General features: G+C 43.2%; 1 protein-coding gene across 1 annotated transcript in view; it reads right to left on the bottom strand.

Annotated features, from left to right (window-relative positions):
• LOC139021479 (ankyrin repeat domain-containing protein 26-like) overlaps positions 1 to 18768 on the bottom strand; it is an 80573-nt gene that overhangs the window by 41007 nt on the left and 20798 nt on the right. The window contains exon 10 of the mRNA XM_070431866.1: positions 6402 to 6562. Coding sequence (XP_070287967.1) covers positions 6402 to 6562 — 161 coding nt within the window. The remainder of the gene's footprint in view (positions 1 to 6401; positions 6563 to 18768) is intronic.

Consider the following 18768-nt stretch of genomic DNA (forward strand, 5'->3'; position numbering starts at 1 on the left):
TAGTGAGGGATGACCAAATGTCCGAAGAGCAGGCTGCGTGGGGCAACCAGGTTGACAGTGGTGTTAGTGAGGGACGACCAAACAACTGAACAGCAAGCTGTGTGGGGCGACCAGGCCCGCAGAGGGGGCAGTGAGCAGCAACCAAGCCAGCAAGGGGTGGCAGTAGGGGCCACCTGGCCAGCAAAGGAAGGCAGTTCGGGGTGACCAAGCAAGCAGGAAGGGCAGTAAGGGGCGATCAGGCCTGAGGGGGGCCAGTTAGGGGCAACCAAGCCAGCAGGGGAAGCAGTAAAGTGCAACCAGGCCTGTGGGAGGGGGAGTTGGGGGTGACCAGGTCAACAGGGAGGACAGTTAGGGGCGATCAGGCAGGCAGGCAGGTAAGCAGTTAGGAGCCAGCAGTTCCAGATTGTGAGGGGGATGTCTGACTGCCAGTTTAGGCCTGATCCCAGGAATCCCAGATTGAAGAGGGTGCAGGCTAGGCTGAAGGGACCCTCTTCCCATGCATGATTTTCATGCATTGGGCCTCTAATCCTATTTAATAAAGAGCTAATATGCAAATGGTCATCACGCCCTCATGCCCTCATGCCCTTGTGCTGTTGCACTGGAGCTGTTCAGACACTGAACACTCGGGAGAGAGTAATGGGGACCAGCCAGGCACAAATGAGCTCCTGAGAGAGGAATGGGGACCAGCCAGGCACAAATGAGCTCACAAGAGAGAAATGGAGACCAGTCAGGCTGGGGCCTGGGAGATGGACAAGCTGCCCGCCCCATGGTCCCAGGTGCCAGGGGCTGTTGCTGTGGCCTGGGAGTGGGACAAGCCACCAGCCCCACAGTCCTTGGTGCCAGCAGCTGCACCTGTGCCTGCCGCCTGGGAGAGGGACAAGCTGTCAACCCCAGAGTCCCGGGCGGCCGTGGCTGCCTACCAGGCAAAGCCACCAGCCCATGGTCCCCTGTGGCTGCAGCCAGCCTGGGTGAACCCAGCCCAGTTCCTGGTTGCCTGTGGCCAGTCAGAGGAAGGGAATTCTGTGTCCCAAGTGCCTACAACTGGCCAGATGAGGGAATCCTGGGTCCTAGGTATGGGGCAAAGCAGAGGCGGTTAGGGGTGAACAGGCCAGCAGGAGAGCAGTTAGGGGTGATCAAGCATGCAGGTAGGGCAATCAGGCTAGCAGGCATAGGGGTTAAGAGTGATCAGGCAGGCAGGCAGGTGAGTGGTTAGGAGCCAATGGTCCCAGATTGTGAGAGTCAGTTGGACATGTTCCAAGGGGTCCCGGATTGGAGAGAGTGCAGGCTGGGCTGATGGACCCCTCCCCCTTCACCCGTGTATGAATTTCATGCACTGGGCCTCTAGTATAACAACCTAAAAGTGTATAAAATGAACAGAATTGTATACTTTCAACATATACAATGATATCTGTCAATTATATCTCAAAAAACTAGAAAAAATTAGAAATTGGAAAAAATAAAATACTCACATATCATTTTATATATATATATATACTAGAGTCCTGGTACACGAATTCATGCACCAGCGGGGTCCCTCAGCCTGGGTTGCATGAGCGGGCCAAAACCGGCTCTCCAACATCCCTTAAGGGGTCCCTGATTGCAAGAGGGTGCAGGCCAGGCCGAGGGACCCCACAGGTGCAATAATGGAAATGTGAGAGCGACATGAAAGGTTAGCCAGCCAGAGAGAAATTGTGGGAAAGCTTCAGAGCATGTTTGGCCCATGTCACTCAGTCCCAATCAGCTGGACCTGAACAGCAAGCCAACCTACAGGTTGGAGCATCTGCCCCCTGGTGGTCAGTGCATGTCATAGTGAGCAGTTGAATGGCCTTAGCATGTCATTAGCATATTATGCTTTGATTGATTGAATAGACGACCAGTTGACCAGACACTTAGCATATTAGGCTTCTATTATATAGGACTAGAGGCCCGGTGCACAAAAATTTGTGCACTCCGGAGGGAAGGGGGGTCCCTCAGCCCGGCCTATGCCCTCTCGCAGTCTGGGACCTCTCGAGAGATAATGACCTGCTGGCTTAGGCCTGCTCCCGGGTGGCAGAGGGAAGGCCCAATTCCTAGGTGCAGCCCCTGGTCTGGCTCAGAGCAGGGCTGATTGGGGAGTTGGGGCGCCGCCCCCTGTCATGCACAGAGCAGGGCCCATCAGGGGGTTGAGCAGCTCCTCCTGTCACTCACAGAGTAGGGCCGATAGGGGAGTTGGGACACTGCCCCCCTGTCACACACAGAGCAGGGCAGATCAGCGGGTTGGGGAGCTGCACCCTGTCACACTCAGGGCAGGGCCGATGGAGAGGTTATGGCTCTACCCCGTCACACACAGAGCAGGGCCCGTGGGGGGGGGGTGCCACCCTCTATCACCCACAGAGCAGGGCTGATCAGGGGGTTGGGGCGCCTTCCCCTGTCAAGAACAGAGCAGGGCGGATAGGGATGATGTGGCCCCGCCCCCTGTCACACACAGAGCCGCAGGGCGATCAGGGGGTTTGGGTGCTTCCCCCTGTCACGCTGATCCCAGTTCCGGGAGTCCTCTGGGCTCCGCTGATCCTGGTGCTGGGAGGCATATTACCCTTTTACTATATAGCATAGAGGCCTGGTGCATGGGTGGAGGCCGGATGGTTTGCCTTGAAGGGTGTCCTGGATCAGGGTGGGAGTCCCCAGTGGGGTGCCTGGCCAGCCTGGGTGAGGGAATGATGGCAGTTTACAGCTGGTCACACCCCCTTCAGGGTGGGGGTCCCCACTGGGGTGCCTGGCCAGTCTGGGTGAGGGGCTGAGGGCTGTTTTCAGGCTGGTGGGTGACTGAAGCTCCCAACCTGTCCTTTTTTTTTTCTTTTTTTTTTTTATTCTGGGCCAGCTTTAGCTCTGAGGCTTGGCTCCAGCTCTGAGACCTCAGCTGCTGAAAGCAGGTATCTGGTTTGTTTGGGTTCTATAATCGAAACACTGTTTCAACTCCAGCTCTGAGATCCCTGCCTGCTGAAAGCAGTCTTCTGGGGTTTTGTTAACTTCTATATTTGTAACAATGTTTCAAACTGCAAGCTCAGAGGCCAGCAACGGCAGGCGGGGAACATTGGCTTCCTCCGTCAGTGAGCAAGCAAGCCTCATGTTCGCTTCAAGCTGCCTGGCTGCTGGCCCCCATCTTGGCTGGCAGTTAATTTGCATATCACCCTGATTAGTCATTGGGAAGGGTAGCGGAGGTACAGCTAATTACCATGTTTCTCTTTTATTAGATAGGATAGTAGAAAATGGTGATAATCCAAGTAGTTATGATTTTGTTTGAAAATTAAATTATTTGGTAACTTTTATAGACTTTTAGGCTAGTATCTAATCCTATATAATAAAAGCCTAATATGCTAAGTGTTCAGTCATCCAGAGACCTGTCAACTGTCAACTGCTGCAGACACACCCTGGAGCTCTCCCGCGGTTTCTTCTCAGCCAGCTGGCCCTGATGGGACTGGGCAAGACACGTCTGGACATGCCCTGGAGCCCTCCCACAGTCCCTCCCAGGCCCAATCATGCACTGGTGGGGTCTCTCAGCCTGGGCAGTGCCGTCTTGAAATTTGGGAACCCTCAGGGGGTGAAGGGAGAGCCAGTTTCAGCTCGATCCCACAGGCCACACCCCTCAAGAGGGTGCCAGATGCAGGACTCATGGGACTGACTGGAGGTGAGCCAGCAGCAGGCACAGTGGGGCCGGGATGAGTGGGAGCAACAGGAAGGAGCTGCAGGCAGCATTAGATTGCGGGTTTTGGCCCAATCCTGCAGTCCACCCAGAGGGGCCCCACCCATGAACGAAATCTTGCACTGGGCCTCTAGTTAGTATATATTAGATAATAAAAGTCATGAGAAATATGACCACGGACTGCATGCTGGGACACCTGAATGTGTAAAAGGTGGGAGATGAGGAGAAACCAAACAGACTAAGAAAGACAGACTAGAAAGGGCATGGGGGAAACTGAGTTAGTCTGTTTGAACCCCCTGAAAACTCAAAGTCCTGAAAGATGAATGAAAAAAGTTTTTCTTTGGTTCAAATATTGCTGATAGGTTAGGTAAGGCCAGGTATAAAACATTATCCCTAGATTTATTAGAGGAGAATAAGTACTAACCTTGAGAAAAACAATTTTTCAGAAGAAGTGGGACTAAAAATTATGTGAGTGGGTTCAAGAGAGCATGGGAGGGAAATTAGAATCAGTGAGTATAGACCTTTTCTTTTTTCAGGACTTTGTAGTTAAATGGCACAATCTTGGATGATCTCATCATCTTCATGTTTAGCTGTCACTTTCAATCCTTTCATAGTGACTATGAAGCATTTTTGTAATACTTAAAAATTTTTTCATTACATACTTGTGTCACTAACTGGTTTAAAACATTTCAGGCTAAGAATTAAAAAAAGAAATTCACAAAATTATACAACTAAAAGATCTCATGAAATGTTGCTAGATATATAATATTATATAACCTGATTATCATTTTCTTGTGTTTACTAAGACGACAGGAGGATTTCTTGCTAGATGAAAATCATCCAATCCTAGAATATGTTACACTACTCAAATGTACAAAGTACACTGTAGTTAGTCATCTTTAAATTGTGTAACATAAATAAAGGGGGAACATGCAGGTAATAATTTTACTTTACAAACTGAATTTTTGTCAATTGTGTGATATGATGTCCCTGTTGACAAAATGTGTGTGGTGCATACTGAAATGCATTCTTCTTAAAAAGGAAAGATAAAAGTATGCATGCATACCTTCAAAAAGAATATTCACTACATTAGAAACACCTTGGTTTATAATGCAAAGGTCAACAAACGAATGCCTGCAGGCCAAATCCAGCCCAGAGCCTGTGTTTGTAAATAAAGTTTTATTGGAACACAGCCAATCCCACTCCTTTACCTAGTGTCTATGACAGATTTCAGAGACCTGATGGTTCATAGAGACTGTATTAAAGACTATCTGGCCCTTTACAGAAAAGGTCTGTCTACCCCTCGTCTAGCAGATTAGACTCATGATGTGTTTTAATAGATTTTACTCAATATATCGAAATCCTATATATTAAAAGGCTAATATGCAAATTGACCAAACAGCCAAACGACTAGTCATTATGACATGCACTGACCACCAGGGGGCAGATGCTCAATGCATGAGCCTCCCCCTGGTGGTCAGTGCGCTCCCACAGGGGAGTGCCACTCAGCCAGAAGCATGGCACATGGCTGGTGAGCACAGCGGCGGTGGCAGAAACCTCTCCTGCCTCCGCTGCAGGGCTAAGGATGTCCAACTGATGGCTTAGGCCTGCTCCCCATAGCTGCAGGCCAAGCTGAAGGATCCCCTAACCCGAGTGCATTATTTTCATGCACCAGGCCTCTACTTTGTGGATAAGACATGGAACAAACTGCCTTGTGAAAATCCCTGGGCTTTCCTATTAATTTGAGTGTCCAATATTTGAGCACTCCGGTATTAGGAACAAAACACAAAAAACTAGTATCTAGCAATTTAGATAGAAACAAAGTAGAGTGACAGTGTTGTATATGACTTCCTTTTATACTTGAGCAGATATTAAAAGTATTCTCACAAAATTTGCTGAAGACATGATATAAACCCAATGCTTTAAATACATTTCCATTGTGAAACAATCATTATACTGTAGACCAGAACTACCTTCATTTTTTTCCACTGGCTACATACTACATTATTTTGTAGGTATAATAATGCATTTCCTTATAGATAGGTATTTACACTATCTGCAACTTTTTGGTATGCAATGTTGTAAGAAATATCCTTAGCATACATACATATGTTTGTAGCATTTATATAAATATCCTTAATGCATATGTGTATATTATATATCTTGAACATCTATGTCATATTATATCTATCTATCTATATCTATCTATCTATCTATCTATCTATCTATATATAGATAGATAGAGGAGGATTTTCATCTAGCAAGAAATCCTCCTGTCCTACTGTATGTTTTATGTACATAATAATATATAATTAATGTCCTTTGAATGTGTAGGTGTGTGTTTATACAAGTCATGTTTTCCTGTAGGATCTAGTTCTGGAAGTGAAGCTATTGGGATAAAGGAATGAAATACTTGAAATTTCAAAACTTGTTCAATTTCCCTTAAAAAAAAGTGCCAATTTCATCTACCGAGAGTGCATGAGAATGCCTTTTCCTCCCAAGTGCCAATTCTGGTTTTTATTTTCTTTAATAAAATAATTATCATTATTAGTTCAAGAAATGGTATCTCATTGTTCGTTGATTTGCATCTTTCTGATTACAAGCAAGGTTCGCTCTGTCTAGTAAAAATAAAAAATTTGGTAATCAGGAATATTAGCTCAAGTTGGAATTTGTTTATAGGAAAAGAAAGATTACCTACTGCTAAGTACTGCTGTAGGCTTACCTGTCAGACTCTTCATTCTCCATAATAGAAACCTGGTGCTTATCAGTTTGTTCACTGTTGCTCTGCTGACTCAATCCACCACTGTCACTGTCATCAGCACCATCATACATGTTTCTGGATGTTTCCCTTTTACTGACTTTCTGCTCCTTTTTTTCTTCAACCTTTGATGAAAGTTGGATATTAAGGATATTGTTATTACTTTATTAACTAAAAATACTTCATTAATTTGATCATTTGAATCTTAGTTTAGTTGCTATGACTTGAATCAATAAAAGTATTTTGTATGTTTAATTTTATCATTAAAATTGTTATAAATTCTGCTTCATTTCTTTTTTAATAAAGAAGCAGAATTTTTCAAGTTTTCTCAAAGAGCGTTCTTAATTTTGTGCTGCTATTCACATATCATCTGAAACGTTCCTTAAAACTCAGTTTTCTCACCCCAAATAGCCACAGCAATCTTGAGAAAGAAGCACAAAGTTGGAGGGATCACAATACCAACTATCAAGCTATATTACAAAGCCACTGTTCTCAAAACTGCCACGTGCTGGCACAAGATCAAACATATAGACCAGTGGAATGGAACAGAGGATCCATAAATCAATCCAAGCCATTATGCTCAATGAATATTTGACAAAGGAGGCAAGAGCATACAATGGAGTCAAGGCAGTCTCTTCAATAAATGGTGTTGGGAAAATGGGACAGATACATGCTAGACCTCCACATTATAGCATACACAAAAACAAACTCAGAATGAAAAAAGGAGTTAAACACACAATGGGAAACCTTAAAAATCTTAGAGGAACCCACTGGCAGCAAAATATCAGGCATATGGCATAGCAATATCTTTACTGACACAACTCTTAGAACAATGGAAACTAAGGAGAAAATAAAGAAATGGGACTACATCAAAATAAAAAGCTTATGCACAGCAAAAGAAACCGTCAACAAAACTACACGAGAGCCCACTACGTGGGAGAACATATTTACCAAGTTATATACGATAAGGGTTTAATCTCCAAAATTTATAAGGAACTCATACAACTTAACAAAAGGAAAATAAACGAACCAATCAAAAACTGGGCAAAGGACCTAAATAGGTACTTTTCAAAAGTGGACATACAGAGGCCAAGAGACATGAAAACATGCTTAAAGTCACTAATTATCTGGGATATGTAAATCAAAGCAACAACGCAGTACAATCTCACACCTGTCAGAACGGCTACCATCAACAAATCAACAATGACAATTGCTGGTGAAGATGCGGAGAAAAAGAAATCATCTTGCACTGCTGGTGGGAATGTAGATTGGTGCAGCCACTGTGGAAAACAGTATGGAGTTTCCTCAAAGAGTTAAAAATGGAACTCCCATTTGACTCAGTAATCCCACTTCTAGGAATATATCCCAAGAAATAAGAAACACCAATCAGAAAGGATGTATGGCCCTAACCAGTTTGGCTCAGTGGATAGAGCATCAGCCTTTGGAACAAACGGCCCTGGCTTCAATTCCAATTAAGGGCACATACATCAATTACATTCTCCTCCCCGGCCTTGGCCCTGGTCTGGGCTTGTGCAGGAGGCAACCAATCAATGTGTTTCTCTCACATTAATGTTTTTTCTTTCTTTCCCTCTCTCTTCCACTCTCCCTAAAAATCAATGGAAAAATATCCTCAAGTAAAAAAAAAGAAAGGATATATGCACCCCTATGATCATAACAGCACAATTTACAATAGCTAAGATTGGAAAACAGCCTAAGTGCCCAGCAGCAGGTGAGTGGATTAAAAAACTGTGGCATATCTACACAATGGATTCCTATGTAATAAAGAGCTAATATGCTAATTAGACCAACAGCAGAATGACAGTCTGGACAACCTTCTGGACAAAGGTGGGGCTGTGAGGCCTGAGCCCCTTGCATGAATTCTGTGCATCAGACCTCTAGTTCTATTTATATTTCTATAAAGCCTAAGTGACCAAACCACTAGTTGCTATGATGCGCATTGACCACCAGGGGGCAGACACTCAATGCAAGAGCTGCCCCCTGGTGGTCAGTACACTCCCAGAGCCAACCTCTTGTGGTCCCTCCCTCCCCGCCCCCCCATGGGCCGGCCCCCAACGGGGCTGGCCAGCCAACGTCCCATGTCCCTCTTCTCCACCCCAGCCGGCCAATCACCCGTGTCCCTACCCCACCACCAATGGCCACGATCGGCCCCTATCTCTGGCTGACCAACCTCCGCAATACAACCCCCTGCCACACACACACACAGATGGCCCCAATTGCCCTGATTGGGACTGGGCAAGACAATTCCAGTCGGCCGGCCAGGCCAAGGGACCCCATTCTGCATGAATTCATGCACCAGGCCTCTAGTGATGCTATAAAAAAGAAGAAACTTTTACCATTTGCAATAGCATAGATGGACCTGGAGAGCATTATACTAAGTGAAATAAGCCAGTCAGAGAAAGATAAATATGACATGATCTCACTCCTTTCTGGAATATAATGAACAACATCAGCTTATGAACAAAAATAGATCCATGGACAGAGAAGCATTGAACAGACAATACAACCTCAGAGGGAGAGCAGGGGAGGTGTGGGGGGGAAGGTAAGAGAGCAACCAAAGGACATATATGTATGCATATAAGCATAATCCATGGCTACAGACAGTAGGGGGGTGAGGGTATGTGCTGGGAGGCTTGGGCGCAGCCCAGTAGAAGTCAATGGGGGAAAAAGGAGACATATGTAATACTTTAAACAATTAAGAATTTAAATTAAAAAACCAACTCAGTTTCTCTTCTCAGTTTTTTTTAGAGACAAATATTAAGTTTATTACAAATAATATATGTGACCTATATGTTTATCTGACAGAGACAAGGAAATAAAAAGACAAAATATGCAAAATTTGCCCCTTTTGTCTTTCTCACTTGGGTCTTACATTACCCACTAGATTTAGAGGATATGACATTGTGCATCAGTAACAAATAGGAAGATATCCTCTTTTTGCAGGATCCTATTCCTTCCCTCATCGCCTTTTAAAACTAATTTTTCTAAGATCTTTGAGGGTATCAAAAAGTGGTGGTATTCAAAATATATATGAACCAAAATTTACCATAACACTGGAGGAGAGTAAAATCAATGAATTGTTAGTTAATGTATAATTCTGGAAAATAAGTAATGCTTTCATAATTTCACAAACAATCACTATAAAATCTTATAGCTAGAGGATATACAAGTAGACATATACTTATGTTAGCCCCATATTTACAGATAACTGAAATGAAACCAAGGTTTAATGATCTGTCCAAAGTTCTTAAAGGTGCATTACCTAGCATTTTATGGCACCAAAAGAAAGGATATAATTCTATAATGCTGAATCAGATAAATAAACATAAAATCTCATCAAATTAATCACATAAATTAGGTATAACTTTTGAAAAGTAATTTAATGCCTAGTGTAATGAGAGGTGGCATCCACTTTTTCTTATAAGGAGCATAATATCTCAATCTCTTTCCAACTCAAAACTCAGTTTTCTTCTTTAGAGACAAATATTGAGTTTACTAGAGGCCTGGTACACAAAAATTTGTGCACTCGAGGGTGGGGGGGTCCCTCAGCCCAGCCTGTGCCCTCTCACAATCTCAGACCCCTTTGGGATGTCCACCTGCTGGCTTAGGCCTGCTCCCCGGGGGAACAGGCCTAAGTGGCAGTCAGACATCCATCTGGCAGTTTGGGAGCCCTCGAGGGATGTCCACTTGCCAGCACGAAGCAGACCTAAGCTGCAGTCAGACAACCTTAGCGCTGCTGAGGAGGCGGGATAGGCTCCCGCCACCACCGCAGTGCTGGCAGCCATCAGTCTGGCTTGTGGCTGAACAGAGCTCTCCCTGTGGGAGCGCACTGACCACCAGAGGGCAGCTCCTGCATTGAGCGTCTTCCCCCTGGTGATCAGTGTGTACAATAGTGACCAGTGATTCCCAGTCATTCTGCTGTTAGGGTCAGTTTGCATATTTCCCTTTTACTATATAGGATAGAGGCCTGGTGCATAGGTGGGGGCAGGCTGGTTTGCCCTGAAAGGTGTCCCAGATCAGGGAGGAGGTCCCCTTGGGGTGCCTGGCCAGCCTGGGTGAGGGGATGAGGGCTATTTTCAGGCTAGCCACACCCCCTTCAATGTCGGGGTCCCCACTGGGGTTCCTGGCCAGCCTGGGTGAGGGGCTGAGGACTGTTTTCAGGCTGGCCATGCCCCCGGCAACCCAAGCTCTCAGCCTCTCCTTTTTTCTTTATTTTTTCAGCAGGTATCTGGGATTTATTTATCTTCTATAATTGAAACTTTGTAGCCTTGAGTGGAGCCCAGGCCCAGCCAGGGCAGGCTGGAAGCTTGGCTTCCTCCATTGCCGGGAGCAACCCAAGCCTCCTGCTCACTCCAGCTCTGTGGCTGCCTGCTGCCATCTTTGTGACAGAGTGACAGAATGATGGTTAATTTGCATATTACTCTTTTATTAGATACTAGAGGCCCAGCGCACGAAATTCATGAGCAGGTACAGTCCCAAGGTCTGGCCTGTGATCAGGGCATCTTCCCCAGCTTCCTGCAGCTGGCCCCACCCCCCACCGCCACCCACTGCCAATTCCCCATTCACCATCACGTGATTAGTGCCTGATGGCTGGGGGAAGGGACTGAGAGGTTGGCTATTCCCTTCCAGCTCGTCAGCCCCTCCCCTGCCGTGGGTGGCCATCAGGCAATTGGAGCCTGCTGGCCAGGGAAAGAGACCAAGAGGTGGTCAGTGTGCCTCATAGTGACTGGTCCAGAGGTCATTCTGGTTGTTCTGCTGTTAGGGTCAATTTGCATTTTACCCTTTTATTATATAGGAGGATTGCAAATAATTTCTGTGACTTATCTATATATATGAAAGCCTAAGTGAACAAATGACTGAATGACTGAACGACCAGTCAACTGGTCACTGTGATGTGCACTGACCAACAGGAGGCAGACACTCAATGCAGGAACTTCCTCTTGCTGGTCAGTATCCTCCCACAGCCAACCTCCCATGGCTGGCCAACCTCCTGTGGTCCCCCCCCACTGGCCGGCCAATCTCCCGTGGTCCCTCCCCCTGGATGGCCAACCACCTGCGGCCCCTCCCATGCCAGCCAACCTCTCAGATCCCTCCCTGGCCCTCATCATGCACTGGTGGGGTCCTTCGGCCTGGCCTGTGCCCTCTCAAAGTCCGGGACCCCTCAAGAGATCTCAGAGATCTGGCTTCAGCCTGATCCTGCAGGCCAGGTCAAGAGACCCCATTGGTGCACGAATTCATGTACTGGGTTTCTAGTATGATAATAACATACATGTCAAAATGATAACTGCTCAAAGTGGGAATAGAGGGATCATAACACATCATAATAAAAGCCTTATATGACAAACCTACAGCCAAGATCATATTCAATGGGCAAAAACTAAATACATTTCCCCTAAGAACAGGAACAAGACAGGGACGCCCACTTTCACCACTCTTGTTTGACATAGTACTGGAAGTACTAGCCATAGCGATCAGACAAGAAGAAATAAAAGGCACCCAAATTGGAAAAAAAGAACTAAAATTGTCATTATTCCCAGATGTCATAATATTTTACGTAGAAAAAACCCTAAAAACTCCATCAAATAACTATTATACTTAATAAACGATTTCAGCAATATAGCAAGATACAAAATTAATGCCAAGAAATCTATGGCATCTTTATACACCAAGAGTGAATTTTCAGAAAAAGAGATTAAAAAAAGAATCTCATTTACCATTGCACCAAAAAAATTAAGATACCTAGGAATAAACTTTACTAAGGAGGTAAAAGACCCGTACTCAGAAAACTACAGGATACTGAAAAAAGTGATAGAGGAAGACATAAACAGATGGAAGAACATACCATGTTCTTGGATTGGTAGAATCAACATTAAAATGTCCATACTACTCAAAGAAATATATAGATTCAATGCACCTCCCCCCCTTAAAATACCAACAGCATATTTCACAGAACTAGAACAAACTCTCTGAAATTTCATCTGGAATAAAAAAAGACCTCAAATAGCTGCAGCAATCTTTAGAAAAAAGAACAAAGTAAGAGGATCTCAATACCAGATATCAAGCTGTATTACAAATCCACTGTTCTCAACACTTCCTGGTACTGGCATAAGAACAGACATATAGACCAATGGAAGAGAATAGAGAACCCAGAAATTGACCCAAACCACTATGCTCAATGAATATTTGACAAAGGAGGCAAGAGCATGCAATGAGATAAAGGCAGTCTCTTCAATACATGGTGTTAGAAAAATTGGAAAGATACATGCAAAAAAATGAAACTAGACCAACAACTTACACTACACACAAAAATAATCTCAAAATGGATAAAGGACTTATGTAAACATAAAGTAGGAAATCATAAAAATCTTAAGAGGAATCCACAGGCAGCAAAATATCAGACATATACTGAAGCAATATCTTCACCTATACAGCTGAAGATATTGGGCAATGGAAACTAAAGAAAAAATAAAGAAAAGGGACTACATCAAAATAAAAAGTTTCTGCACAGCAAAAGAAACCATCAACAAAACAACAGGAAAGCCCACTGCATGGGAGAACATATTTGCCAACGTTATGGTTTAATCTCCAACATTTACAGGGAACTCATAGAACTTAACAAAGGGAAGATAAACAATCCAATCAAAAAATGGGAAACAGACCTAAATAGATATTTTTTTGAAAGAGGACATACAGAAAGCCAAGAGACATGGAAACATGCTCAAATCATCGGAGAGATGCAAATCAAAATGACCATCTCACACCTGTCAGAATGGCTATCATCAACAAATCAACAAATGGCAAATGCTGGAGAGGATGCGGAGAAAAAGGAACCCTCCTTCATTGCTGGTGGGAATGCAGACTGGTGCAGCCACTGTGGAGAATAGTACGGAGTTTTCTCAACAAACAAAATGGAACTGCCATTTGACCCAGTGACCCCATTTTTAGGAATATATCCCAAGAAACTAGAAATACCGCCAGAATGGGTTTGGCTTAGTGGATAGAGCATCGGCCTGCGGACTCAGGGGTCCTGGTTTGCTTCCGGTCAGGGGCATGTACCTTGGTTTCGGGTACATCCCCGGTGGGGGGTGTGCAGGAGGCAGCTGATCGATGTTTCGCTCTCATCGATGTTTCTGGCTCTCTATCCCTCTCCCTTCCTCTCTTTGAAAAATCAATAAAATATATTTTTAAAAAAAAAGAAACTAGAAACACTAATTAGAAAGGATATGTGTACCCCTATGTTCATAGCAGCACAGTTTACAATAGCTAAGATTTGGAAACAGCCTAAGTGCTCATCAGGAGATGAGTGGATTAAAAAACTGGTACATCTACACAATAAAATACTATGCTGCTGTAAAAAGGAAGGAACTCCTACCATTTGTAATCGCATGAATGGAGCTGGAGAACATTATGATAAGCAAAATAAGTCAGACAGAGAAAGATAAATATCACATGATCTCACTCATTTGTGGATTATTATGAACAACATAAATTAATGAACAAAAACAGATCCAGAGACAGAGAGGCATTGATCAGATGCTCAAACCTCAGAGGGAAGGTATGGGAGGGTGGGAATAAAGGGGAGAGATCAATCAAAGGACTTGTATGCATGCATACAAGCATAACCAATGGACACAGACACCAGGGGGGTGAGGGCATGAGCTTTGAGGGGGGGTGGGGAATGGAGGAATAAGGACATATATGTAATACCTTAATCAATAAAGAAAAATAAATAATATTTTTTAAAAATAATAATTGCTATGCTTTTATTTTTGGAAGGTATTCTATGGTTGGTATTCTATGGTTTTATATATTTTAATCTTTCCATTACAATTCACATTCAACATTATTTGCATTAGTTTTAGTTGTGTAGCAAATAGTTAGACAATCAGACGCTTTACAAAGTAATCCTCCTGATATTTCAATACTCATCTGACACCATTCATGCTTATTACAACATGATTGACTATATTCTCTTGGCATCCCTGTGACTATTCTGTAACTACCAATTTGTACTTGTTGATCTCTTTACTTTTGACCCAGTCCACCAACCTCCTTCCCACTGGCATCCTTCAGTCAGATCTCTGTTACCTATGAGTCTGTTTTAAACTTATTAGATCATCTATTCTACTTTCTACATTCCATATATACTAGTAAGTGAAATCAGATGGAACTTTGCTGGAGACCAAGATCAACAGTAACAGATATAAATGTGAGGAGTCTGGCAGAAGGCTGACCAGGACTCCTTTTGACATTCACAGGATGAATATCTACATTTTGTTACCTGCTGCTGACTCAATGGCCTAAAGCAAAATTCCCCCAAACCTGACAATCTTACTGTTTAATAAACAATTACCATTGGTATGTCTGTTTGCATTCCTAAAGTCAATTGTGTATTCTAGCTAATAAAAGCAGCCGGGAAAGGAGCAACAGGGAGAACTTGACTGCTATGGTTAAGTTGTCCTCTGGTTATCCCGGTATTAAAAATAATATTTCATCTTGTGTATCATTTGTGCGTCAGCTCTTCCTCCAAGCCTTAGAACCCTCGAAAGCCACACTGGCTGTGGACTCTCGCAGAACTTACCTTTCTCTGTCTGATTTATTACACTTAGCATAATCCCTTCTAGGCCTATCCATGCTGTCACAATGGTAAGATTTTGTTTTTTTATGGCAGTATCATACTTTATTAAACAACATAAAGGTTTGACTCAACAAACACATCTGAGAGTGGTGATAACAAATATACATGAAAGTATATATGTTTGTTAGTAAAATATCGCAATAATATTCCAATGGTTAGGTACAGTGCAGGTGGGTACTTCAAAGTTGGGGGGACTGTGATGCAAAGTATATGAATAACCACTATGCTGTCCATGTGAAACTAATAAAAATAATATTGAACAGAAACAATAACTCAAAAGTAAAATAAAATAAAAATATCTTGAAGTGATCATATTGGAATTCTAGGTTCCAAGGTTTTCAGTAAACCATCGAAGATTGCACACACTATAGCACAAAAATAGATGAGTTTAGCTGGGGCTATTTGTTTATATCCCTTCTCTCAGTCATAACTTCCTTCCATTTTATTGTTTCTGGGATGCAATTTATGGGTGTTTTTTTTTAAGTTGATTTTAAAGAGAGCAGAAGGGAGAGGGATAGAAACATTGATGAGTGATAAACATTGATTGGCTGCCTCCTACACACCCCCTACTGAAAATCCAGCTATAACACAGGCATGTGCCCTGACCCTGAATCCAGACAGGAAACTTTTGGTTCATGGGTCAATGCTCAACCACTGAGTCACACCAGCCAGGCTATGGGGTATAATTTATACTTAAACCAATGGACTTAAAACAAAACAAAACTCTAGTGCTTATTACATTTTTTTTTTCAGCAATCTCCTTTATACTTTCACTGGTTCAGAAGGTCACATGTACAAAGCTAACTTAGTTTCCCAATTCATAAGAACGACTAACAGAGAGACATAATTAAAAAACAAACTTGAGAATGTTTTCCTAAACTATTATTTAGTTGATAGAATCTACTTAAATATACAATTACATATTTATTTATTTTTTTAAATATATTTTATTGATTTTTTTACAGAGAGGAAGGGAGAGAGATAGAGAGTTAGAAACATCGATGGGAGAGAAACATTGATCAGCTGCCTCCTGCACACCTCCTACTGGGGATGTGCCCGCAACCCAGGTACATGCCCTTGACCGGAATCGAACCTGGGACCTTTCAGTCCGCAGGCTGATGTTCTATCCACTGAGCCAAACCGGTTCCAGCAGAATTACATATTTAGACAAACTCATTTTATACACAAACTTTTTTTAGTAGTGGAAAATGAGAATGGATCAGAGAATTGGTAAAGAGAACAAAAGCAAGTGAAAATATACCTCTTTTTGAAGTTGAAATTTCTCTTTTTTCCAAGCCAGGCTCTCTACTTTTACCATGTCTATGTCATTCTTAAGCCTTTGTATATCTTGCTGTAGTTCTTCATTTAAATACTAGAGGCCTGGTGCAAGAAAATCATGCATGGGGAGGGGGGTCCCTCAGCTCAACCTGTAACCTCTCACAATCCGGGACCCCTCAGGAGATGTCTGACTGCCTCATTGCCCCTAACCAGGCTGCCTCCCTGCCTCATCACCCCTAACACCTCTGCCTGCCTGCCTGATTGCCCCTAACCACTCGCCTGCCTGCCTGATTGCCCCTAACCACTTGCCTGCCTGCCTGATCACTCCTAACCCCTCTGCCTGCCTGCCTGATTGTCATTAACCACTTGCCTGCCTGTCTCATTACCCCTAACCACTCTACATGCCTGCCTGATCACCCCAAACTGCTCATCTTCCTGCCTGTCCACCCCTAATCGCTAGCCTGTCTGCCTCATCGCCCCTAACCACTCTGCATGCCTGCCTTATCGCCCCTAAATGCTCACCTGCCTGCCTCATCACCCCTAACCACCTCTTCCCTGGCCTCCGCTGCTGCAGCTTCATCTGGAAGGAGGTCCAGAATGACATTCAGAAGGTTGTTTGGCTGTCCAGTGTAATTAGCATATTACGCTTTTATTATTATAGGTACTCCAGGTATTCTGTCATTGTGCAGTGCAGAGGAACTCTCATCTTTTAATTTAGAGTCCATGCTTTTACAATAATTAGCACTGCAATTATTTGCACATAATGGCTTGTGGAACAAGTCTTGATTTGGCTTTGTTTCTTTATAAGTATTTGTAACAGCAGACATATCATGGCTTTTTAATTGAACCATTGCCACAGACAAGGCACAAAGGAAGATTGCTTTTCAGATCACTAAACTGAGGTGTAGGTACAATGCCCAATTTCCATGAACAGACCAACAGCAATGAAAACTCTACCAAGGCAGGCTCACCTAACACAATAACACACACAAGTGACATTTCAGGAGCACCTAGCTCAGGTGATCAGAAAGAATATGCCAATGAGACTCACATGACTCCTAATACATAAGGCCATTACACCAAGAGTGCGAGGCAAAGCAGATATACCCAATACACAGAAACAAGTACAGTGAGGCAGCTAAAATGGTAATAAAAAGAAACATAACCCAAGTCAAAACAAAAAAACAAACAAAAACACAAACAGAGAATTACTCAGAAAAAACAACAACAAACTAAATAAAATGGAGGAAAAATGTTCACCAGATACAGAGTTCAAGAACATGATTACAAGGATGATCAAGGAATGTAGTGAGAACTTCAACAAAGAAATAGCAAGTATATAAAAGGACAAAGAAACCATATAAAATAACCACTCATAAAGTATATAATATCTGAAATGAAAAATACACTAGAAAGAATCAGTAGCAGATTAGTGAAGCAGAGAACAGAACCTTTTTTTAAAAAAATACATTTGATTGATTTCAGAAATAAAGGGATAGGAAGAGATAAAAACATCAATGATGAGCCCTAGCCAGTTTGGCTCAGTGGATAGAGCATTGACTGAGGGTCCTGGGTTTGATTCCAGTTTATCCTCAGTAGGGGATGTGCAGGAGGCATCCAACCAATGATTTTCTCTCATCATTGATGTTTCTGTCTCTCACTCCCTCTACCTTCCGCTCTAAAATCAATAAAAATATTAAAAAAGCAACCATCAATGATGAGAGAGAATAACTGATCATCTGCCTACTGCATGCCCCACATGCCTAATTTCCAATCCATGGTATTTGGGGTCATATTTTTTTTCATCTGCATAGCAAAGTCTTGGTCTTCTTTCACTTCAGACATAACTACTAGGATCCTTACTTTTTTATTTTCTGTATCATTATAAAAACTCTCCTCATTTTTGTTTAAAACATGTTCAGAGCCTGAAACCCTGGCATATATCCTGACATGGATTGAACCATGACCTCCTGGTTCAAAGTTTGACACTCAACCACTGAGCCATGACAGCTGGGTGAAAATAGAATCTTTGATTTAGAAGACAAGAGAGCAGGTAATATCCCATTAGTGCAGGAAACAAATATTTTTAAATGAGGCTAGTTTCAAAGACTTCTGTGACAACAAAAAGTATAGGAACAGCCACATTATAGGAGTACCAGAAGGAGGAGATAGGGAGGAGATAGGAAATAGTGTTGACCCGGGAAACAAGAGGTCACTGGTTTGATTCCTTTTCAGGGCACATGCCCAGATTGTGGGCCCAATCCCTGCAGGGAACATAAAGGAGTCAGAGGATTGATGTTTCTCTCTCATCAATGTTTATATCTCTCTGTCCCTCTCCCTTCCTCTCTCTCTGAAATCATTTTCTCCATCCACAATGGTATCAAACTAGAAATCAAT

The sequence above is a fragment of the Myotis yumanensis genome, unplaced genomic scaffold (genome assembly GCF_028538775.1).
Source record: "Myotis yumanensis isolate MYYU_CA2020_CCGP unplaced genomic scaffold, mMyoYum1.0.hap1 SCAF_1, whole genome shotgun sequence".
NCBI classification, from domain to species: Eukaryota; Metazoa; Chordata; class Mammalia; order Chiroptera; family Vespertilionidae; genus Myotis; species Myotis yumanensis.